Genomic DNA, 25915 nt, shown 5'->3' on the forward strand with positions numbered 1-25915 from the left:
GAGAAAGAAAGCGACGCGGCGCGGGGAGGATCGGAACTAAACGGGGGAGAGGAAACAGGAAAATATTATATACGATTACTACTATAAAGTAGAGAGATTTGACCGGGTAAAAAAGACGAACCAGACCCAGACCGAACACTCTCGACGAAACAGCTTTGATGCGAAATTTAGGTTTATTTATTTTGGCCCTGGCCCTCGGACGGGGGAAACGCGGATGGGGGATGTGAAAGAAGTCACTACACGATTGATGTCGGATATCAATTGAATTCAACAGACTTTACTCACAATTAAAACGGATTAAGAACGTGTTCAGCTCAGTGAGAACGCACGAGTCACCCCCTTAATAGAAACAAAGGATGGCTGATTTAAAGACGTTGGTTTAAGGCTTTTTACACGGTAGCCACAATATTTTCAGATTCAAATTCCCTGACTAATCCCTGATCATTTTAAGAGATTTTCCCTGATATTTGAAGTCCAAAATTAGACAGTTTATAACTTAATATTTAACTTTTATCAGAAGTAAAAAAAATTAAAACCACTTACATTTCAGTATAAAGGTTATGTTTTACGAAATAAAATTAGCAAATCTTTCCAGGAACTAAATAACAATCGCATTTGTCATAGAACTAGAGAAATATGACCTTCAAAAAGTGTCAAGATAAAATATAAATCACTGATTTTTATCAGACTTTTAACAAATTCTTAATATTTCCTGAAATTTCAGTGACTTTTCTCTATTTCCCCTGACGTGTGGCAACCCTGCAGTTAATATGATAAGTTAAGTTAAGAAGAAACCACCTATGGACTGTGAGAAGGATGATTTTATCATCCTGCAGTTAATATTCCTAGCCATTGTATATTTTAATTTTGCATGGTTAGTTTTTGGTACTTTTTTCTACTTAAATTACATTTTGGTTAATGACAAATGGGTATAAACAGAACAGCATTTACAGAAGCTACAACTAAATTCAGCATTTGAATTTTTGAAATTAAACCAGGTTTAAGCCCAAGAAACCTGCGGTTTAAAAAACCAAAAACAAAGATTTTTTCCAACCCTGGCAAGAAATAATATTTTTCAGAAAACATTTTGACCATACCGAAACCAAATTAGAAGAAATAAAAATATTTCTAAAGACTTTTACTACTTGGTAAATAAACCGTTTAATTGTTAACCATGTAGAACCACACCGATCTTCATGACCTGGTTTTAAAATTATTTTCTGTCACAATAATTAACATTGTAAGAACTATTTTTATTTATGATAAATGAAATCGTTAAATTTATCTTAAGAAAAGCTGCAAGAACTAAATTAGCGGATTTAAAACTTAATCGTTATTAATTAATGAAAGGTAGAAACGTACGCTCTCAGAGTCTCAGTAGGCTGACTCCCAATCTGCCTCACGCTCTACCAGTAGGCTGTGACTCCCAATCCGCCTCACGCTCTACCAGTAGGCTGTGACTCCCAATCCGCCTCACGCTCTACCAGTAGGCTGTGACTCCCAATCCGCCTCACGCTCTACCAGTAGGCTGTGACTCCCAATCCGCCTCACGCTCTACCAGTAGGCTGTGACTCCCAATCCGCCTCACGCTCTACCAGTAGGCTGTGACTCCCAATCCGCCTCACGATCTACCAGTAGGCTGTGACTCCCAATCCGCCTCACGATCTACCAGTAGGCTGTGACTCCCAATCCGCCTCACGATCTACCAGTAGGCTGTGACTCCCAATCCGCCTCACGATCTACCAGTAGGCTGTGACTCCCAATCCGCCTCACGATCTACCAGTAGGCTGTGACTCCCAATCCGCCTCACGATCTACCAGTAGGCTGTGACTCCCAATCCGCCTCACGATCTACCAGTAGGCTGTGACTCCCAATCCGCCTCGCGCTCTAACAGTAAGCTGTGACTCCCAATCCGCCTCGCGCTCTAACAGTAAGCTGTGACTCCCAATCCGCCTCGCGCTCTAACAGTAAGCTGTGACTCCCAATCCGCCTCGCGCTCTAACAGTAAGCTGTGACTCCCAATCCGCCTCGCGCTCTAACAGTAAGCTGTGACTCCCAATCCGCCTCGCGCTCTACCAGTAAGCTGTGACTCCCAATCCGCCTCGCGCTCTACCAGTAGGCTGTGACTCCCAATCCGCCTCGCGCTCTACCAGAAGGCTGTGACTCCCAATCCGCCTCGCGCTCTAACAGTAAGCTGTGACTCCCAATCCGCCTCGCGCTCTAACAGTAAGCTGTGACTCCCAATCCGCCTCGCGCTCTAACAGTAAGCTGTGACTCCCAATCCGCCTCGCGCTCTAACAGTAAGCTGTGACTCCCAATCCGCCTCGCGCTCTAACAGTAAGCTGTGACTCCCAATCCGCCTCGCGCTCTACCAGTAAGCTGTGACTCCCAATCCGCCTCGCGCTCTACCAGTAGGCTGTGACTCCCAATCCGCCTCGCGCTCTACCAGAAGGCTGTGACTCCCAATCCGCCTCGCGCTCTACCAGAAGGCTGTGACTCCCAATCCGCCTCGCGCTCTACCAGAAGGCTGTGACTCCCAATCCGCCTCGCGCTCTACCAGAAGGCTGTGACTCCCAATCCGCCTCGCGCTCTACCAGAAGGCTGTGACTCCCAATCCGCCTCGCGCTCTACCAGAAGGCTGTGACTCCCAATCCGCCTCGCGCTCTAACAGTAAGCTGTGACTCCCAATCCGCCTCGCGCTCTAACAGTAGGCTGTGACTCCCAATCCGCCTCGCGCTATACCAGAAGGCTGTGACTCCCAATCCGCCTCGCGCTCTACCAGTAAGCTGTGACTCCCAATCCGCCTCGCGCTCTAACAGTAAGCTGTGACTCCCAATCCGCCTCGCGCTCTAACAGTAAGCTGTGACTCCCAATCCGCCTCGCGCTCTAACAGTAAGCTGTGACTCCCAATCCGCCTCGCGCTCTAACAGTAAGCTGTGACTCCCAATCCGCCTCGCGCTCTAACAGTAAGCTGTGACTCCCAATCCGCCTCGCGCTCTAACAGTAAGCTGTGACTCCCAATCCGCCTCGCGCTCTAACAGTAAGCTGTGACTCCCAATCCGCCTCGCGCTCTAACAGTAAGCTGTGACTCCCAATCCGCCTCGCGCTCTAACAGTAAGCTGTGACTCCCAATCCGCCTCGCGCTCTAACAGTAAGCTGTGACTCCCAATCCGCCTCGCGCTCTAACAGTGAGCTGTAGCTCCTAATCCGCCTCACGCTCTAACAGTGAGCTGTAGCTCCTAATCTCCCTCACGTTCTAACAGTAAGCTCCGTCCCCTAAAAATTCAAAAGAGTCCGATATCTTATTGGTAATGGTTCCTTAAATGGTACGTCATCCGACGCCATTGAAGCAAACGCCGGTGACGTTTTCGATTTCCTTATTGCACGGAAATTGGTCCATGACACCGCAGATCGTCTTAACTTTGTATTTATTTGTACTGTAGGGATAATTACCATCTTGATACAAATTAAAATTGACGTAGTAGAAAGTTGGGGGTTTAAAAACCCTTTGCAAAACGCCTATGGTTTTTAAACCTTTCCCTAATCCCGTAAAATGTTTTGCTTATCAATTGGGAACAACAAGTTTTAGGAATAGACGAAGAGTTGCAATAACAACTATTAGCTTCGTTCTCGTTTATCTTAACGTATTGCCCGCGCTAGGAAATACTGGTACCGTGTTTACGCTTCCCGCACAGCAAACATCGCGGCAAATAAGCGCGGATGATAGCTTCGACCGGAAGTTCTGGGTTGTAAAATTAATCTTATTCTTATCAGTGTCCTAGGTAAGGAGACGGTGCATCTTGATTCGAATCAACCTTTGGGCCAAGTCATCTGGCTTTGATTGCGCGCAATTTGAACTCCAGTTTGACCCTTTGAAATGTTTATATAGTCTGACTACCGAATTAGATATCCCGGGGCCCTCGCAGCCTGTGGGGCCAGCGTTTGACCAATCGAGATGCGCTTCTCTAAGGAAACGTATACATATCTTCACTGGTCTCATTGGGTCTGGGGGTTTTCTTTTCTACTCATCTTTGTTCCCACCCTTTGGTTTGTTTCATCCCCAAAATATATCTTATGGATACATCAACTTCTTACCAACTGTACACTTTGCAAAACCGGAAATTTCAAATTTGGAAATAAACGATTTCAATATAGTTTACAAAACGAACTCACGTTGGAAAGTAAATTGAATAATTGTGGTGGTTTTAATTGATTAAAAATTATCTCGACCCATTTAAAATAAACGTATAAGGGATGGGGTATCAATTGGGTCAAGTAAAATGAACTCACCTTCTCCTTCTTAGTCTTGAGTTGGTCGCATTTCCTCATTTTACAGATCTGGTGACTTCGGACGCTCTTGCAGGGCCCGCATTGTCCGCAGTTCTCTTTCTTCATGCACCCGGGACACTCGCCGCACCGTTTCCGCTTCTTCTTGGTGACCTTTCCGTCAGGGTCCTGCAAGGGGGTGCCGAGAGGGGTTAGCGGATTGGGGGGCGTCATGCCACCCTCTCCCCAACCGCCGTGGTCCGAGGTGATGGGGCCTCCGTGGTGATGGTGGTGGTGTGGAATGTGGGGTCCCCCGACACCCCCCGGGAGCCCACCGTGCCCACCACCCACTGACAATGGCTGCCTCGTAGTCGAAGAAATGGAAGGCACTTGAAAAGAATTTTCCGGCGTGGAAGAGTCGGGTTCCATCTTCATCTGTTTGGCGTTCTCGAAATTGGGGACCCCACCCCGGCCCGGGCCCCCGAAGGGCACGTGCTGCGAGTGCGGCGGCGGCGGTTGTAAGGACACACCGTGGTGGTGCGCTTGCATATAGTGATGGTTGCCGGGGAAATGCGGATGCTGAGGCCCGAAGTGAGGACTCGACGGGGGCATGTGGACACCGCCGGAAGACACTGCTGGAGTTACGGAGTTCTGCCCCATCTGCTGCTGCATCTTTTCGGCTGGCGTCGGGATGCGATCCATAGAGGTCGGGTTGCAATCGCTGGCGCTGGCCGGCGACTGACTGGAATTGAAATGTTGGGAGGGCGGTCTGGAGGGCGTGCGCGGGTTGTCCCCCTGGTCCGCTTGTTGACCTTGTTGGGCGCTCGTAGGTCGCAATTGAGGCGAGTCCTGCATCCCTTGCGACTGCGAGTTGTTACTGGATGGGGAGTTCTCCATGTTCCCGCCGGCCCCGATCTGCTCCCAGGGTCTGTAGCCAACGTTGGACGCCGGCGTGCCTTCCCTGGGAGGACCGTCCCTGGGGCTGTGAGGCGGAGGAGTGGGCATCAGAGCATCGGTGGAAGAAGTCGAGTTGGAGTTCTTCTCCAACAATCTCGCCGTCAGTCCTTCCGAATTTTGTTGATGTCCTCCGCTGTTCTGCTCTTCGGACACGTGTTTGGCGTTGTTTCCTCCGCCTCGAGGAGAGTGGTTGCCGGCCTTTCCGGGCCCTAAGTGGTGGTTGTTCGCGTAAGCGGACGACCCGGAATTGTGATACAAGAACGGTATGTTATTACCGAAGCCTTGCGAACCGAACGAAGGGTTGGCCTTCCCGAAGAACTGTTGCTGGACAGTGTGTCCGTTGGTCGGATCGAAGGGCGAGCCGGCGTGCACGAAACCGTGGTGCGGAGGACCCACACCGGGTTGAGGTCCGTAACCGGAGCCCGGGAACCCGGTCTGTCTCAAGGGGTCCCCCAGAGAGAATTCGGGTGGACAGTGTCCGGGCAACACCGCGTACGGGGGCGGCGCTTGCGGGTGCGGCGCGCCGCCCATTGGTCCCCAGTGATCTTGTTGGCCCACGAACGGGCCGCCCGGCCCGGGCCCGACCGGTGTTGGTTGTGGTCCATAGTTTCCATGCAAAGCCGGCGGGAGAGAAGCTTGCCTGCTCTCGTTCATCATACGCCTACTGCGCTAGTTATTTTGCCTTCACATCTGAAAAGATCATTCAAAAGATACAAAAGTTAATATCGGCTCTTTCTTTCCAGCTAGTACTAATCAAACTTATACAGTGATACCAAGAACAGATTTAAGAACGAAAAAATATAGAAATTCGGTTATTAGAACACCACTCTCGCAGGCTTTGTAGCGAAATGTTTGTCTGATTTCGATTTTTCGTGTTATTCTTTCACGCAGACGACCGTCATCGATGTTTGCGTAGTGTCATTTAAATTAAAAGCACTTTCGCTAGGAAGTATGCGAGGGTGGTAAAAGAGGCTTATGCTATTACCATATATTCTGAAGTATTTAAATTAAGTATGGGTGGTATTTCAATTACTTCATAGCATAATCCTCGTTAAAGTCAAATATAGTGTTTGTTTGTGCTACTGCCAATTTAGGGTTTCGTTCTAAGAGTCATTTTCACGTTGGCGCCATTTAAGTAAGTATAAATTTAAATTATTTTACAGTTAGTTAACCATGCAATATTTTGTAACTGAAATATAGTAGTGTATCGTTATTAACGTATTTCATAAATCAAGGTTGAATTTGGGCTATTATTGTAATTAAATTTATTCAATACGTTTAGAATTTAAGACCTTTAAAATTAGACTTCATAAAATTCATTCGTGCTCATTATTTCCGCTTATGACGTCTTCTCTATACAAATTATATTCCGAAAACGTAGAGCTTTGACAGTTGAATAAACAAGTTACATCACTTCTAAAGCAAGTACTTTAAGTTATTTGTACAAGGTAAAAACCAGTAATGACTAATCTAAATAATAATAATACCACAGGGGACCAACATTAATTAATTAATTAATTAAATGAAATCTCGTACACGAAAGAAGCTCCCCTTAAATCCAAGGTGGTTTAAGCTCTGCACTTATGTAAACAGAACCAGAACATCAATGAGATTCCTTCGATTTCTAGCTAATTATCCGTTAACATCCATGCACGCCAAGCGCTGGACATTGACTGAGTTATGATAAGTTTATCTAAATGTCCGATTTGATTTCGGAGTCGAGATCAGCAAACAACATGACGTCCATAACGTCTGGAGCTTCACCTCTGCAGCACTTCTGCATAGCGAACTGTGTTCTCGTGTATTTTGGAGTTAGAATGTGTCATATAATGTTGTATCGATACGCACTACATTTCCTCTAGTCACTTCGAACTAGTGGAAAATGTAAACGACAATTCACAATAATGGAAAGTGTCAACCAATACAAATTGCCTTCAAATGTTGGTCTTAGGGGTCAGTAACCGGAAGAACTATGGCTTACGTCAATTTGACAAGATATTTTTTTTGCAATCTCACGACCTTGACAGTTTAAAACGTACTTGCAAGATTGCTTTTTAAGCAGATTACAACAGAAATTTAGGCTACTTCCCTGAAACATTCGCGTTGAAGTTTACAGCTTAAATGTATTAAAATTGCTGATTGAGCGTTTTGGAGTACTTACAATTAAATTCGTCACAGAAATCAAAGCTTATTTGGTTTTACTTAATTTAGGGTTACTTTTATCGAATAAAACGTTTACAAAATCAAAGGCTTTACCGTCATATTAATTTTATGTTATCCTTGCTAACTTGACACTATCATGAAGTACTCTAACTGTAAGAGGTTTACTTATAAAAGACCTTATTCTTAAAATTATTAAACCATAATATAGTCACTTCTAGGGATTCATGAAGCATTCCTGTCAACTTGGCGAAATCATCTTCTATAAACTAACTGAACTAAAAGGTATTGCTGCATGTATACGAGTCAAAATTAAACGGCATTTTGGAAATTCTATTACGAAATATTCACAGAAGAGACGTTTCACGATAGAATTCCAATCCTCGTTTCTCAGGGAGGTCCCGGCTACAAAAAGTTACCAAGCAAAAGTTACATACGAACACAAACATTCATATTGACCTAAGACGTCAAACATCTTTATCATCTGCTATAATTGATATTTGATTTGTAAAATAAAATCAATAAAATGGCTATTTAAAATGGGGGTTTGGGTCTTGCTGCACGGGCAGAAGAAAACACAATTATAAGTGGATGCGTTTCGCTTGTTTTGGAACTAAAAGTGTACACTTAGTTACTTTTAGTACTAATCCAACTTATTCGCTTACTCTACACCTTGAAGTATTCGACATGGGTAATTTTTGGAACTACACTGTCAACTAGTTATCAAAAACCGACACACAGAATCAATAGGATTCGGTGGCTGCTCAACCATAGTTTGGAGCCGCACAATTGGTGTAGCCGGATAATAGCTTCATTTAGTGTAAAATGTGCCCACTTTTAGTTCCAATACAGGCAAAAAGTGTTTAGTATCCATTTATTTCTTTTTGAGAATAGAATGGCGTAAAAACAGTTACACTAGCTATTCGAAGTCGAAATTCCAGAACAGGAACTAGCACGTTTGTATTAATTAATAGACAAGTCAGGTAGCGCTTATTAAGTGGAAAACAGAATCTTCCTATATAGTGGTGCCTTTGGTATTGGACTAGCTTAATTGTTATTATAGTAATGGCCACTGACGAGATCTAATGTAGTGCGTTTTGAGACAGGGTTGGCACAATTTTGCCAAGGGTGGTAAAAACCGCGGTTTTTTTTTCAGGAAAAAACCGGGTGGAACAAACTAGATTTTTCCGCAGTTTTCCACCCATTGTTTAAGTGTTGAAAACCGTGTGGAAAATCGTATTTCCGTGGTTTTTCCACATCAAGTGGAAAATTCCATAAAAAATGAAGAATAAAAGCAGTATATTCTTTTATTATATTCACTCTTCTTCTGGCTTTTCTACATCTCTCCTATTTGCAATGACCAAATTAGTCACTTAATAGATATATCAATGATTAATTTAGCATGAAAGAGTTTTTTCCACTTTTTTCCGGTTTTTACCACATGTCCCGGCAAAAACCTGTTTTGCCAACCCTGTTTTGAGATAAGTAAAGAACAATTTTATCTCAAAATGCTCATCTGCATCTGATCTTGTCATTTCAGCTAGGAACATTTTCTTGCACTTAATAGACTCTTGAAGCCAGCGCTAGAAAACGTGTAGGTGAAACTTATAGCTAAGTGTAGAAGTAGATTTTTGTACTTACAAGTTTCCCTCTTCACGTAACCTGTCTGATAACAATTTTATCGCGGCTTTATTATGAACATTTTAGGAATGATTTTTCCTGTAATGTACTTTATCTCGTTATAAATCAACAAAAGATTTTGCGATAAAAAGATAACAAAAATTAAAAAATTTTAGTTCTATTTTCTGGGAAAATTTCAAATTACGATTTTTTAAACTCGGGCATTGACTCGGATAAATTATTATTATTATTAAGATGGCAATAGTACCGCGAAGTTGATAAGAGTTAATAATAATAAAATAATTATAATAATGTAATAAAAACTAATATCCTTTGAATGAAGCGTATACAAAAACAAAGGATTTTCGATTCATGAAATTTTTTAATTATATTTCTGACTTATTTTCCAACAAGTGGTTTGCATCCTCAAAACATTTATTTAAAAAATCAGTATTTAAAAATATTAAAATTTGTAAGTTAAACCTTTTAAGGTAAAATTTACGCAATTCATATAAATTAAAACCTGTTATCGGCATTTCATTTACGATTTTACCAAATAAGCTTTGGTTTTTACCAATCTTAAGCGTTTTAACTACTAGCGAGTATTTTACCTAGCCAAAGTAGAAAATCAAACTTTATTCAGAAATTATCAATTTTTATGATCGTATCTTCGCTTATTTAAAGATTAGGCGAGTTTCGTTTTCAATCATATGATAATATCAAATGTAATCTCATACCATGTGTTTTTCACAAACGTAGAACTCACAAATCTGACTAGCACGTTGATTTGATTCTTTTAAGAAGAAAACTAAGTAAGAAAAACTCGTAAGGTAAGTTGCCAATAGGCCTTTCCATAAAATATTTCTACGTGGTTTTACTGTTTTTTCTACTTCACACACCACCAATTTCGCTAAAAAACTAAACAATAAGTTGGCTGTACTATTTGCATTTCCCGGTAAGATTTCCCCAAACATTTTACACGGAGCTCGGGTTAGGCTTAGTGAGTTCGGAGCTCAAACTGATTTTCATTTATTTTCGATACTAATTAAATGAATTATTATTGCAAAACTCATATCAACTCTGTGAAAGTATTGTTAATACTTATATATTTATTAGCTAGTATTTTATGATAAACAACAATCTTTACCTGATATACTACTCTAGCTGTCAATGAAATGTTAAGCCTTAGTTAACAAGGCTATAAACTGTTAAACTTTACAAAAATGTTCGTTGTTTTAAATATTTAAATCCTCTTATCTTATGACTAGTTAAGTAAACGAAATACTTTTATACTTTAAACATTTGATATAACAAATTTAACAATATCAGTTGGATTAATTATAATTAATTATAATCCGCCGTGATTTGTAAATACTTACACTCGGTAGCAGACGACATACCGAGCTCAAGAGTGGAGTGAGGGTAAAAACAAGGAGTAATATATTTAACGATGATCTAAATCATCCTTGCAAAAACAGTTCTCCTTCCCCCTCTTACCGTAACGAACATTTTATGGAAAGGTCTATTGTAAAAGACCGCTTTACTAACTGATAAAACGAAACTATTTATAATTAAATTACACTTAAGAACGTTAATTACTTTTAAATTCGACTTTTCATCGAGACTTTTTTCAGAGAACAGTCAACCGGAATTTTTGTCCGTGCTGTAAATACCTCGGAAAACATTCTTACAAACGTTGACTCAATTCCTCTTTACTTCCGGTTTCAAAAAACCAAGTCAATAGACGTCACTGCAACCAATTACCGGCGTGTATATTTTACCCATCCAATCCAAAAACCACATAATCACTTTTTACAAAGACCAATTAATTTACCACGGAACTCTTAAACTGTCCAAAATTGTCACGTTGAAGACACGAGTGAGACGGCCAAAAAATGTAGAAATGCGCGTCGTATCCAGGGTGTACCGCGGTGAACGACATTTCATACGCGGATATGGCACACGACGAGACACGTCCGAGAAACTAGATTTATAAATAAAACAGGGCTGCCGGTGAATCACGGGCCGCGAGTGGAATGGACTCGGTTTTGATTATTTATTTCGCTTATTCTAACGCGAGATTTCATTCTACGTCGAGCCATTCATTTGGATTTCGAAAAGGGCCACGTTCTCTCCGCGAGCTGGAACAAATCACCCGTGACTGTCAGATCGTTCGCTCGTAGAGGGCGTGCTGCACGTTGCCACGAGAACCAAGACCCGGGACGACCCATTTACAAAGAAAACAGTCGCGCTGTAAACAACGCGTTAATTATTACGCCGGAGGAACTGGCTTCGAATCGTAACGGTTTCCAAGTTCGGAAACTTATTTCCGTCTTCGGAAAAATTCGAGGCCACCGTCAGCGGGCCCGGGCCCCCAAGAGCCATTATTATTATTAGAGATAACTATTTCTTTACGAGGGGTTCTTAGCCAGGAGGTTTGAAAACTTAAGTTTTCTAGATAAATTTTCGAGGGTTGAAACCCGGGCCCTAATGCTGCACGGGCCCCGATAATTTATACCATCTTCCCATCCTCCTTTCTCGTTGGGCTGGAAAACCTTCCAGGTTTTAACAACGCAACTACTTTTTCCCACTACCAACTACAGAGTTGCCACAGTTTCTTCACTTTTTTCCAGGTTTTCCCTGAACATCTCCGAAGATTTTCCCTGACATATTCTGTGCGAAAATTTGAATTTTTCCCCATACATTTTAGCTAAGGTTTTCTATTTGCAACTTCAATTAAATTCCCTGACTTTAGATTAAGTTTCAAAATTCCCTGATTTTTGACTCATTAATTTAAATTCCCCGATTTTTTACCCATATTCAAATTCCCTGATTTTTGACCAATATCAAAAGTAAATAGAGATGGAGTTTAATACTATCACCTCGACCTGCGCCATCTTATGTGAGGGGTAAAAATTATTGGCTTTGGTGATGCCGTCCCCCTCGCCACTTTTCAGGAACATTAAGTGTATCGATGTACTCCGCCGCGGTAAAAATTGTTCGCTTTAAAAAACGCGGATATTAAACTTTCGCTTGCGATAATTTGATAATTTATTTTCCAAAATAAAGTATATAAAGTAGATATATCTTTAAACGAGGTCTAAACAAAATCGAGCGCGAAGTAAAATACTAGGCTAGTGTTTCTGAAACAGAAGCGGACGATTCGAGACGTCGAAAGCGAGGACCGAAACCATGTGTCCCAAAATTCCCCGGAATGCACTAGTTTTCGCGGGAAAATATGTCGAATAAAGTGCTTCTCTATTGGTGGAAAAAACCACGTGATCGATAGCTCTTTAAAAAGGATGTCAAGCATGGTGGAAGGTAAAATCTGAAGGCACTATTAGACCCATATTCAAATTCCCTGATTTTAGACCCATATTCAAATTCCCTGATTTTAGACCCATATTCAAATTCCCTGATTTTAGACCCATATTCAAATTCCCTGATTTTAGACCCATATTCAAATTCCCTGATTTTAGACCCATATTCAAATTCCCTGATTTTAGACCCATATTCAAATTCCCTGATTTTAGACCCATATTCAAATTCCCTGATTTTAGACCCATATTCAAATTCCCTAATTTTCGACCCATATTCAAATTCCCTAATTTTCGACCCATATTCAAATTCCCTAATTTTAGACCCATATTCAAATTCCCTAATTTTAGACCCATATTCAAATTCCCTAATTTTAGACCCATATTCAAATTCCCTAATTTTAGAACCATATTCAAATTCCCTAATTTTAGACCCATATTCAAGTTCCCTGACGTTTCCAGAAATTCCAGGTACCGTGGCAACCCTGAACTAACCTAAACCAAATAAGTTACCTTGCAATTCTTTCATATTTATCCTAATTACTCAAAGAAAATAGCCTTGCCAATACCATTTTTAAATCCTACTACACAATAAATAAAATACTTCTTCCGCTATGTACTTTTCCTTATACTGCTATTGGTATTTGCTGTGACACCAATGTTATCAAGTTTTCCAGCTAGTGTTTCAAAATATCATTTCAGATAGGCTATAAAGTCGACTAAACGTCGTTACGGTTCCCAATTTCTTTGTCCTAGGATTACGTCATTTTTTCTTTTCCGTGGCATATGAAATTTGCGAATCAATTGCTAGGTTCTTTTCCGCTATTCTTTGGTTAATTTTAGTTAGGTTAAGATTAGAGTTAAGTTAGGTCATATAGTTTGGCCTTTGCTTGAAACACTACTTTGGGTTGTTAAAGGATTTTTGAGAAATGATAATTGATTAATTTGTTTCTAAACTCAAAATATTAACACAAAAAAATATGAAACTAGACTGCTATAGACATTTTCTATGTTTCAGAAACATAGAAAATGTCTATAGCAGTCTATTTTTCAATGGTATCAAGTGCATTCCATGAAATTAGTCATTCGACTGCAAGATAATTAAAACCGGGTTGGCAAGAAAATCTTGTTACAAAATATAACGTTATTTACGGAAACTATGAAAGCTACGTGACCATTTGAGCAAAGATCCTTCATTGAACTGGTGACAGTAATATCCCCGTGCTATAATACACCACGCCATCTCTACTATCAAAGAAGTAAAAAATTATCACATTTATCTGTTTTCGAAAAACTGCCGTAGGTGGCGCCAGAATAAATACCGAAGTGACGTATTGTCTTTCTAAGGGGTCCGTTGCACGCAAGCCACGCGTAAATCATACCAAATGCACCAGAAAGACGAACTTACATCATTGATCTGGCGATGGTTCTGTTTTCAATGAACCATTTTCAATCACTTTCACAGTCAAATATTTTTGGCCAAAGGACAAAACCAAACTAAGTGTCCAAAACACTAACAAGGAGACATCCCGAGGTATTTCTCCCCGATTTTTTTCAAACTCGGGGGTTAAGTTGACCTTCGTGTACCTTGAAAGCTCCTAAAGGGAAATGTTTCAATGGCCATTCGTTTTGCCATGACAACCAAAAATGTTTTTAACAACTTAAATTTAAACTTTCTCTACGTAAAATACCATGGGAAAAAATCAGATTGTAATCCCTTACGATTTTATAGAATTTTATAAATTTTACCCGATTTTATAAATTTTACCCGATTGTTTTGCCAAAATTGTAATTTTATATATTTTTTTAAATGGGCAAAGGGCCATGCATTAATTTATTAAAACTATAGTAAAGTTTAAAAATCCCGCCATTAAGTTCGACGTCAGTTTCTCATCATCCGATAGCAAAGAGCGCATCTGCCGCATTTTTTCGACGTTATGAGTCACGAAGTTCTGCCACAGAGACCGACAATTCAAAATTTTTAGTTTTAAAAGATAAAAAAAAACTTAAGTTGAGAATAATTGAAATAAAATATTTATACCGCATGATGACGGCGAACTTTGGATGTCAGGAAAACACTTCCGTCGCCCGATTTTCGAGAAACAGGCCAACATCGGCTAAGAGGAGAGGTGTGGTTGTGCAACCATTTTGGCCTAATTTTAGAACGCTTTCGAAGTCGGTTATAAATAGAAGCGTTTTGGCTTGAAAGCCAGCTTTAGCTTCCCTCCCGGAGAGAGCCAGAAGGCGACCCGGAGTTGCCTCCGTACGAAAGATCCAGCCACGAAACGTGGGAGACCAAACCTTTCATTCCCCTTACCGCCACTACTACGCTTTCGAGTTTATTCAAAACAGACACTGGTTAAAGCAATTACTCTAACAGGGAAACACGGCTGGTTAGGTACTTTACAAACAAGGAAACATGGCACGTTAAAAGAGTTACTAACAGGGAAACATAGCACGTTAAAAGAGTTACTAACAGCGAAACATGGCACTTTAAAAGATTTACTAACAGGGAAACACGGCTGGTTAAATACTTCACAAACAAGGAAACACGGCTGGTTAAATACTTTACAAACAAGGAAACATGGCACTTTAAAAGATTTACTAACAAGAAACACAGCTGGTTCAGGACTTCACAAACAGGGAAACATGGCACGTTAAAAAAGTTACTAACAGGGAAACATGGCATGTAAAAGAGTTACTAACAGCGAAACATGGCACTTTAAAAGATTTACTAACAAGAAACACAGCTGGTTCAGGACTTCACAAACAGGGAAACATGGCACGTTAAAAGAGTTACTAACAGGGAATCATGGCTGGCTAAAGGAGTTGTTTACTAACAGGGAATCATGGCTGGTTAAAGGAGTTGTTTACTAACAGGGAATCATGGCTGGTTAAAGGAGTTGTTTACTAACAGGGAATCATGGCTGGTTAAAGGAGTTGTTTACTAACAGGGAATCATGGCAAAATAAAAGATTTACTAACAGGGGAAACATGGCAGGTTAAAGGAGTTACTTGCAGTGAAACATGGATTAACTAACTGGCTTTGGTGAAGAATGCATACCAAAGGGTACATCTCCACACTGCCCTATACCCCAAATGACTTGATTAAATGTCCAAATAGGCGGTTAAATAAACCCCTCTCTGACTGTCTTGCCCCCCTGTTGAAAAATGGTGCCAAATCCATGCATAGAAAATTCTACGCTTTGGCAGTATGAAGAGAAACCCTAGACCACCCCGTTAGAAGTCCAGTCGCAGCAGCACAAACTCTATAATCGGCGATGGATGATCTTTTATTTAAACGCCTATTTGGATTTAACTGGAATCAAGACATCCAGTTTAAATACAGTTCTGTTTAGATTGAATATTTTTTATCCAATTGGAATTAAGTTGAATTTTATGCATATTTAGTTCCCCATGGTAACGCACGCTTTCTATCTATACCTCTATCATGGGGAAGCTTTGGTTAGGCAGCATTCGTAAAACAAAGCTGTTTTTTCAGGTTAACTACTTGTACAATGTAACCAATAGTTTTTTTTATGTTATTTCAATTAGATGATTTTATATCTTTGAATTTATTGATGTTTTTTAACAATTAGTGACTCGTTTTCAGTCTAATTGATGTATACTATGTTTCCATCAATTATTTAATCTTAAATTAAATGAAATCTCAAATTAAATATTTTAGTTTAGTCGGATGGTATTGGAATTGCTTTAGAACCTATTTTTACATTATTCGATTAAATCAAGGGTTTAAATACCTAGCTTCAATTAAGAAAGGACATGGATATATTGCGGATTACGATTTAAGATTACCATTAATACGGTATAGTATTTTGAAGTGGAGGAATACATCGTGCCTTTATAGCCATTTTATCGATCACAAAAATTATACCCCTAAAAACGATTTCGGACAAACATGGAAAGACAGCCTAATGTTATTCCGAACACGTTCAGGAACAATCATCGTGTTGCTTGTTTTCACGCAATCCTCCCGACTGAACAGCCCTGATCCGAGCACGCCGACAGAACTTGGCCCACAGATTTCGAATGATATATAGCAAGATTGGACATTTGAGTACACGTGTGATAAGAACATAGTGCTCAAATTGATATCGGGAAAGCTGAAGTTCAATATTACTTATCGATTACCATTCTTTCCTTCCAATCCCTGACGGTGCGAGTTGTTTCAATACCTCATTTCTAGGCCTCCGAGTGTCGCACTTGCTTAAGTAAAATTTCCATTGGGGTCCCACGAATTGCCTAAAAGTAGTGTTGTAAGTCGGAAGATGACCGAAGCCTTTTTTCCGGAAAATATTCCGTATTTTTATATGATTAGTCTAATATATTGTTTGCAAACGTAAATAAAGCGGCATTTTCGCCTAATTTTTCGAATCTAAAAGTAAAACTAAACCTCTAGACTAGTTTAAAGGGATGAACAATGTAACACTATTAATGTTTTGTAGTATTTTTACTGATATTAGACATTTTATATCGATAAAAAGTGTAAAACATTAAAAACCTTTAAGTAAATTATGTATCAATTTTTTATTTTTCCGGAAAATTAACAGCACTAGCTAAAAGCCTCATTTGAAATTACAATCATTTGAAATTACAATATTTTAAAGCTACTATATACGTAGTTTACATGGGTCAAGGCCTACCCAAAAATATAACTTTCAATCAAATCGACCCTAATTTTAAAAAATTTATGAAGATTTCAATGTCAAAGTCAACCAAATCGCTAAACTAGGCAAACTATCAACTTCCTTGGCCAATATCGGCTAAATTTTATTATTTTATTTATTTTTAATTTTGACTTTAACGATTGAGAAGTTATGCACAATACGGCGGCTGCGTTATTTTAAACCAACTTTTAAGTTAATCATTCATTTGAATGCTAAAATACAAATTCAATTTTATTATAAAATTACTAAAAACAAATTTTTTACAATAACTTACCCGTTTTTAAAAATATTCGGTTACTTATTTGATATTCAATATACTATTTGGTATCTAATCGGTTAACTAGAGCGGATTTTTGCCCTAAAAATTATTCGGCGTTTTACATCGATTTATAACGACGAAAATACGTGCATAATAAAGTTCCAAATCATTTCGAAATTATACTAAGTGAAAGCCTGAGGTTTATTAAGTTGCCGGTAATTATATTTTTAATGTTTTTTCCCATAGCTAGAAGACATGGAGTAATGTAAATAATAATCCATAATTTTATCCTTGAAATAGGAAATGTGACAATTTTTATTTTCCATCTTTTCTTTAAAAATAATTGGACCTTACAAGTCTAGCTTGCAGGGCTACCAGATAATAGTTGAAAAAATTATATACAATTAAAAATTTTAAATTTACGGTGTTAAAATATCGAGTAGATACTGTTTCCAAAATACCATTTTTTCCCGAATATTGTTCATAAATCATACCACTAATAAATAATGGTAAATATGAGTTTATATTGTATAATAATATGTGAAATCAGGAAAACCATTCAAAAAAGGGATATATCAACTTTAGAAGATCTTAAACTTTATTTTCATTACTCACCAAATGTTTTAAATCTCCATAAAATATAGGTTTCAGTTTTAAATACTGTAAATAATTCATGGAAATATTCACCTTTATACGTTATTTACCATAATTTACTACTTCAGAACCCTGACCTTGGCGTTGTTTCGGAGTTAGTTATCTGACTATTACCTCGAAATAAAATATTTATTTGACCCCTCTGTTATGACCCTATCATTTAAAATGGAAACAAAACAATATGAAGATTAAATTTCGTTTTGAGTATACGATCCAGAAAGGGTCTTCTAGGTTACGCATTAAACATTTAATTCCATGTTTACATGGGTGTGTTCCGGGAACATTATGCCCATAGCAAAAACAAATAACCACCGACTACGTCATACATTATCCTCGGAAACTCTGACGATGTGGCTCAAATAAAAACACAAACTTGGAGAGAAGATGATTTTGCGTGGACCACCCCTATTCATCGTAAGGATATTAAATATAATATTTGGTCGTGTAACCAGAATGATGAAGGGGCCAATATCCAATGAATGACCTTCGAATACTTCAGCGAAAGATTCAAAACACATTTTCTTGGTTGGAGTGACGCCTTGGGGCTAAAATATCCGAGATCTTTTTGAGGTATCCAAATACCTTTTTATCCGGTCAAACGAATATTACGTAGATGAATTAGGTTTAACAAAATTCGAGGAACAAGCGGTAAAATTCTTTACAACGTATCCGCCGTTTAGTCAGCTCAGCCATTGCCAAAAAAAAACTAAACACTTTATAGAGTTCGAAACCATCTGCTCATCTTAGTGCCGTAATGTGGACCTATATGAGATATGAAATTTCCCAAAAGGAGACGTTGCACTACCCATTCGATTTGCCATGGCAACCGAAAATGTTTTTGACCACTTACAACCAAAATAAGATTTTTCTCTTATTTTACCCAAAATTTGTTACAAATGTACCTTAAAAATGTTTCAATTTACCCAAACTTGATGAAATTAACCTAAATGTGGTCCAATTTACACATTTCGTGATTTTCGAAATTTTTCAAAATTTTCGTAGCTAGGACCCTGTGAAACCGAGAAAATCCCATGCTTTTTTAAATGGAGATTTTATTGTTTTAAGTGATCAAAAACATTTTCGGTTGCTATAGCAAAACGAATGAGTAGTGCAACGTCTCCTTTCGGGAAATTTCATATCTCATATAGGTCTACATTACGCCTGACTTTGAACAAAATCGGCAATAAACACCTCGGGTACGCTCCTTGTAAGTTGTAACTATTAAGCATCGATACGCTTAAGCTTATTTTAACCTGTCCTTGAACAATTTTAACCTGTCCTTGAACAGAAATATAAAATTATTTTAATCTGATAGTGGTTTTTCCCCAGACTTATTGAATTACGGAGCCAATCCCGTATTACGGGTAGTTTCGGGAGCCAATCCCGTATTACGGGTAGTTTCGGGAGCCAATCCCGAATTACGGGTAGTTTCGGGAGCCAATCCCGAATTACGGGTAGTTTCGGGAGCCAATCCCGAATTACGGGTAGTTTCGGGAGCCAATCCCGAATTACGGGTAGTTTCGGGAGCCAATCCCGAATTACGGGTAGTTTCGGGAGCCAATCCCGAATTACGGGTAGTTTCGGGAGCCAATCCCGAATTACGGGTAGTTTCGGGAGCCAATCCCGAATTACGGGTAGTTTCGGGAGCCAATCCCCATTAACAACTTTTTTCTAGTTAATTAAGTTATTAAAGTTACAGATGACAGGTTACCTCAGTTTAAGAATGAGTGCATTCTAAATATAAAAACCGTTTGCTAACACGTGCTACTAAAGATAATGGTTCAAGCAATTATTTAATTTCGCAAAACCTCCGTAATACAGATTTCAATAATACATTTGTGCATAGTGGATATTGTAATACAAGCAGTCTGGGAATTTAAATTCTTATGCCACAAAAAATCATTCATTCATACGGTTATTAGGAACTTATATAAGGTTTATGATAATATTTCGTACTTTTATTAAGGTTAAGTTTATTCCAAGCCGTTAATTAAAACAGCATACGGCGCATTAAGTTACGTAACGCAACCGTAGTCTCCGCTGCGAGAATTTTCGTGGCAAAATTATCTTGTATGTTTGTAGCTTAGAAATATGTATCATTCAAATAATGCCATAAGTGTATAATAATTTTTCGCAGAAGTGTGACAGTTAGTTATTTTCCGCATAAATTTTTACTGAGACTCATTTGTCTTATACGCATTTTAGTTTACAAAAGAATGTGTTTATTTATAATTAGGTAGAATGCATTATTTGCTTATGAAATTCTACTACTAAATTATTGCCTATGGGAAAACGACCCCATACACTATATGGCACACTAATTTTAACACTAGGCTTTAGTTGAATCTACGATAAAGAAGCTTATTACAAAATTCAGAAATGTTTCTACGCGTAAATGTCTTCATTTTTAAAAAAGTACGTTATAGAATTACTTTTACTATTTTAGAAATAATGCTTAGCTTAGGTCAGTCCATTCAAAACACATCGTTATAATACGTCATTCTAATGGTCACTCGTGGGAAAAACCAACTCCTCCAGCCGATAGATTCACAGCGTGACGTCAAACCGGAAGTGTGAAAAATAGTTCAATAAGAAACCGGTGTCATCGATGAGAGTGACTGAAAGTACACCTTGGTTACCTTGGAAACTCCCCTTCTAAGCCTAATTATTAATTATTATTTAATTTTGTTGGGACGGCGTGATGCCCCGATGGAAGGTCCCCCAAACTTGAAACCATGGCGACGACATTGTTAAAATTTTAGCCATTTAGGGGAATTTTGGCGTAAATCCAAAAAAACGCGGAAAAAGGATTTCAATTAGTCTTAGCTATGATCAAGACAGGGTTGCCAGTTATTTCACAATGAAATTCCCTGACTTATCCAGGTTTTCCCTGACCATCTTCGGAGATTTTCCCTGACTTATTTGTGTCAAGATTTGGTATTTTTTACCAATATTTTAGTAAAAGTTTCCTATTTGTCACCGAAATTCAATTCCCTGATTTTTAGACTATTTTTAAAATTCCGTGCATTTTCCCTAATATTTATACCCATATTCAAATTCCCTGACTTTTCCCTAATTTTTATACCCATATTCAAATTCCCTGACTTTTCCCTAATTTTTATACCCATATTCAAATTCCCTGACTTTTCCCTAATTTTTATACCCATATTCAAATTCCCTGACTTTTCCCTAATTTTATACCCATATTCAAATTCCCTGACTTTTCCCTAATTTTATACCCATATTCAAATTCCCTGACTTTTCCCTAATTTTATACCCATATTCAAATTCCCTGACTTTTCCCTAATTTTATACCCATATTCAAATTCCCTGACTTTTCCCTAATTTTATACCCATATTCAAATTCCCTGACTTTTCCCTAATTTTTATACCCATATTCAAATTCCCTGACTTTTCCCTAATTTTTATACCCATATTCAAATTCCCTGACTTTTCCCTAATTTTTATACCCATATTCAAATTCCCTGACTTTTCCCTAATTTTTACACCCATATTCAAATTCCATGACTTTTCCCTAATTTTTATACCCATATTCAAATTCCCTGACTTTTCCCTAATTTTTATACCCATATTCAAATTCCCTGACTTTTCCCTAATTTTTAGACTCATACTCAAATTCCCTGACTTTTCCAGGAATTCCAAGTTTTCCCACCATGCAAGAAACCCTCGGCTTAATTCCATTTAGAGAAAAATCAAGTAGTTTATTGAATGGAACATGAGCGTACAAAAGGGAGCCATATTGGGTAAGATAGATGGTCCGATTGATTAAGGCACACAAGCCCAAAAAGTAAAGGATGGTTCCCAAAAGCCAAGTCACTATTGGCGGATGGAACGGGTTTTCGGTGGCTTTTATTCCAAGAATCTGCTTAAAAGCTGGGAAATACGAGAGACAGAAAAACTACCGCTTAAGGTCATGGCAAAGGGCACTTCCCAATGATAGCGGGGTCATGGAGAGAAAAACTTACCGGCGGGGGGGAGAAGGGGCATTTCTAAGAGGCGGGTCGCAGGCACCACGCGACAACTGATATTGGCATCGGTATTAGTCTTCTTGCTCTATTTCTAACAGGTTCGACACTGATGACAGGAGATGTTGACTTCGTCCGCTACCTTATACAAAGGGCGAAGTTAGGGCTGGTTAAAACACGTCACAGTCCAACCTGAAAGCGTTGTTCAAGGCTATGACTTCAGGAACAAGGTTAATCTAATGTCGTAGAGTTATCGTTGTCCCCGCCTTTGCTAATGTTCCCAGGTAAACCGACCATAATAAAACTGCATTGAGGATAAAAATAACACGTTAGTGAAAAAGTGAGGTTAAGAACTCCAAATACTTCCACGGGATACGTCGACTATGCACGGGCTCTTTCGAGGCATTTTTGACCCTGCCACATGTAAAACTAACAGTCGTTAGGCTTAGTATATGCATTGAAAGGCCTAGAGTTATTTTGAAGTTCCTAACCTCTCTATTATCACGTGGCTCTGAAAACACTAATACAGACTGGTAACTATTTCAGTCAGTGGTTCGTTAATAATATTAAGTTAAACTGACTACTGATACGCTAGTATCAACCGAATAGTCAAAATAAGTTGTTAGTACATTTCCATACTACTCCAATGTAGTTCTGCATTGAAAATAGACATCCGTCAGCGCAACCATTTCACTCAAGGGTACCAAGTTCAATAAACTATACTATCAATAGAAACTGACTCCCTGCGCGTAATTCCGCCAGAAATGACAACGTAACTTGCTAGCAGCGCCATTAGTAATAACCCAGCCTTTGGGTTGATAGTTCCATAACGCGGAATACGGGGTATAAAAGCAACCTTACGGCCTGGCCAATGTAACACATGGTTCAGTAAACAACCTGGGAACCGCGTTCTGCAGCCAGATGTTGTGTTCGGAAGAAATTTGAGAACGACTTCGCAAATTTCTTTCCCAGTTAAGACCCTCCTTTACCTCGCAGTACGATGAGCGCCAGCGAATAGGTAAAGTAAGGGCGGACTTAGCGCGGGCCCCGATGCGTTTGTAGCCATTTTATGGAGCAACCGTAACGGCTGTACAGAGTAATACTGGCCAACGGTATAATTGAGCCTAAAATAGAGAAAAGGAACGACTTTTTGGGCATTTTCTGGAGCCGCCCTCTGGCGCCCCTATCTGGAACTATTCCGCCGCTTGATTAACTACTTTTTGCGCTGGCTTTGGCTTCGCTGTTTCAAAAAATAGACAAACGGAATTTGAGATTGCAAAAGGATCGAATTTTGTCGGTGTGAAAAATAGGGATTATGTCGTTTTACGATTGGCGCATGTTTTTCGTCGCCAAAAGATTGGTTTCGCTGACGGGTGTGTGAAGAATTTGGGTGTTGCTCAGGGTTTTTGATTTTTTGATTTAGAAAAACATTGATTTTAATTGAATTTTTTATTTTATTGATTTGCCAGTTTTCCTTGACAAATTGATAAATAATTTGAGTGCGGCGATAACGTAAACTAGTTTAAATTTATCTTTATTACATTGAATTATTAATTAATAATAAAATTTAATTGCAGTTTCTCTGAATTGAAATTTCTAGAAAACCTACTTTCTTTCATTATCATAAATACATTGATGTAGAATACGTGAATTAATTTTTTTTTTAAATCTTTATTTAAATCAAATTGATTTAAATCAGACAACCACGGTGTTGCCAGGGATGGATAAAACCTGTTCCGAGTAGATCTATTATCAATTTATTGATACATTGAAATCATTTGACAAAACTTTTCAAACGTCATTTACGTTGACCAATGAATAAGTATTATCTTAATCGATAATTCAAAATGACGATTGAAAAAACTGCCGACAAGATAAGAAAACATTTTCGGCGGCGCAAACATCCGCCATTTGCAAAAACATGCGCAGTCGTCCAGATAGCAGTATTGCCAGATTGAGAATATTTCGTTAAAAATACACCGGAAATGGCAGACTTTCGTTTTCCCGCCGAATGTAGAGTAGAAAATGAACCATTTGCAGCTATAGCTACCCCAAACGGGCCTCAGGGACAATAGTGTCCTTTAGAGGAAAAGGGTTGACGACCCACGGTCTCTCTTCAAAAGACGGGATACATCTAGCAGGCATTCAGTTAGTTAATACAGGGTTGCCACAAAATTTTCAGATTCAAATTCCCTGACTATTCCCTGTTTTCCCTGACCATTTTAACAGATTTTCCCTGACTTATTAAGGCCAAAATTTTTCTTTTATATTTTACTTTTATCATTAGTTAATAAATTTGGATGAACTTATATTTCAATAAAAAGGTTATTGCAAAATTGCAATGTTGACAAAGTTAGCCAAACATTCAAGGAAATAAATGATAATCGTGGAATTTGTCATAGAGTTGAATTACCTTCAAAAAGTGCCAAGATAAAATTGAATTCCCTGACTTTTCCCTGAATTTTTACCAATTCTTAAAATTCCCTGACATTTCCCTGACTTTTTAGGCCCATTTTTAAATTCCCTTATTTCCCTGACATGTGGCAACCCTGTAATAGAAGAGTTCAGAACAGGGTACTGTCCAAAATGCAGGAGTTCCGTAAGCCTAACTTAGCAGAGTTCTCAGAACAATCACATCTTGTTAAAATAACTATTCTTTAACTTGTCTAATACATCTTTTACGTAGTAATTAATGCAAATTCTCGGAATTATTTCACGAGGTCGAACACTTGCAAATTTTGCGTAAGGGACTTTGAATATCAAAGTGATTTCAGAAATTATGAACTGATTTCGAGATTTTGCCACAGATTTTCGTCCAGATTTCTGGAATTCCAAGTTTGATTTAACGATTTCTTAAAACATTTTTCCCTAGAGTGCACGGCATTTTTCTGATTGTCGGACCACTCGTATTATTTAGAGCAAAATACAAATCATCTTCAAGGGCTAAACATACGGCGTATCATGATTGCGCCAAAAAACAAAATCTCAAACCACAACACAAATTTAGCACCATATGCACTACAGGGCTATTAGTTGTTAAAATGTTTGACAACACTAGCGACACACAGCGACGAAAAATAAGCCACTCTTTTTCAAGGGTTTCATAAATAGCCACTTCAGCAACTGAGAAATCAGACAAAAATAGCCATCTGACGAATTCGAAACATCTAGTTCGATTCTATATATGAAGATGGTACTTTTATTTCTGCCCTCGGGGCCTATACACGATTTATCTTTCTGACGCCATTCGATAGCTTGTTGTCATCATTTTAGTCAACTCCCACATGTATATATTAAACTCTAATTTTTCGTTCGTTTTGTTGTTGATTGTCGGAAAATTTTAGGTATTTTCCCGAAAAAAAGAAAAAAATAAGGTGTCCATACCATGATTAGATTAATATTGCTCGCCAATATAAATTTCGCGGCATTTTCGCCATATTTTTCCGAATCCAAAAGTAAAACTAGACTAGTCTTGCCCTTAGAAAGTAATATAATTTTCAATTTTTTATTTTTCCGATTTGCGGACAATTTTCCCGCAAATTTTCACACATTTAATTTTTCCGGAAAATGAACAACACTAGTTGCGCGTTTTAGTGAGACTAAAGCCCTATTCACAGAAGCCAACATTTTTGCCCTATTGTGTTATACTCAAAAAACTTAATTAGTTTTGTGTAATCCAAAGTATGTGTACGAAAATTAGAGATTTTACATGATAAATATACTAAATTTATTACGATTATTAATATTTATAATCATTTAGTATTGTGCAATATAAAGGCTGTCTAACAAAATAATTCGATTTTAATATTTGTAGCTAAGCCTCGTCCTTCAAAACCTGGCCAACAAAAGCGTTTGTATGGTCAAAAATGTTTTGCAAAAATAATAATAATAATATTACCAAATTCCACTAAACAAAGAACGGATTTATTTATACTTAGTATAAATATATTATAAACAAATACATTCTTGGCTAAACTAAATTTTTGCCGAAATTGGGCCACCCCGAAC

The 25915-nt window shown here is 38.6% G+C and overlaps 1 protein-coding gene across 1 annotated transcript in view; it reads right to left on the reverse strand.

Annotated features, from left to right (window-relative positions):
- Tet (Ten-Eleven Translocation (TET) family protein) overlaps positions 1–25915 on the reverse strand; it is a 100957-nt gene that overhangs the window by 68438 nt on the left and 6604 nt on the right. The window contains exon 2 of the mRNA XM_090158876.1: positions 4291–5913. Coding sequence (XP_090015002.1) covers positions 4291–5880 — 1590 coding nt within the window. The 5' untranslated portion in view covers positions 5881–5913. The remainder of the gene's footprint in view (positions 1–4290; positions 5914–25915) is intronic.

Source organism: Leiobunum rupestre, chromosome 9 (genome assembly GCF_980474605.1).
Source record: "Leiobunum rupestre chromosome 9, qqLeiRupe1.1.hap1, whole genome shotgun sequence".
Lineage (NCBI taxonomy): Eukaryota > Metazoa > Arthropoda > Arachnida > Opiliones > Sclerosomatidae > Leiobunum > Leiobunum rupestre.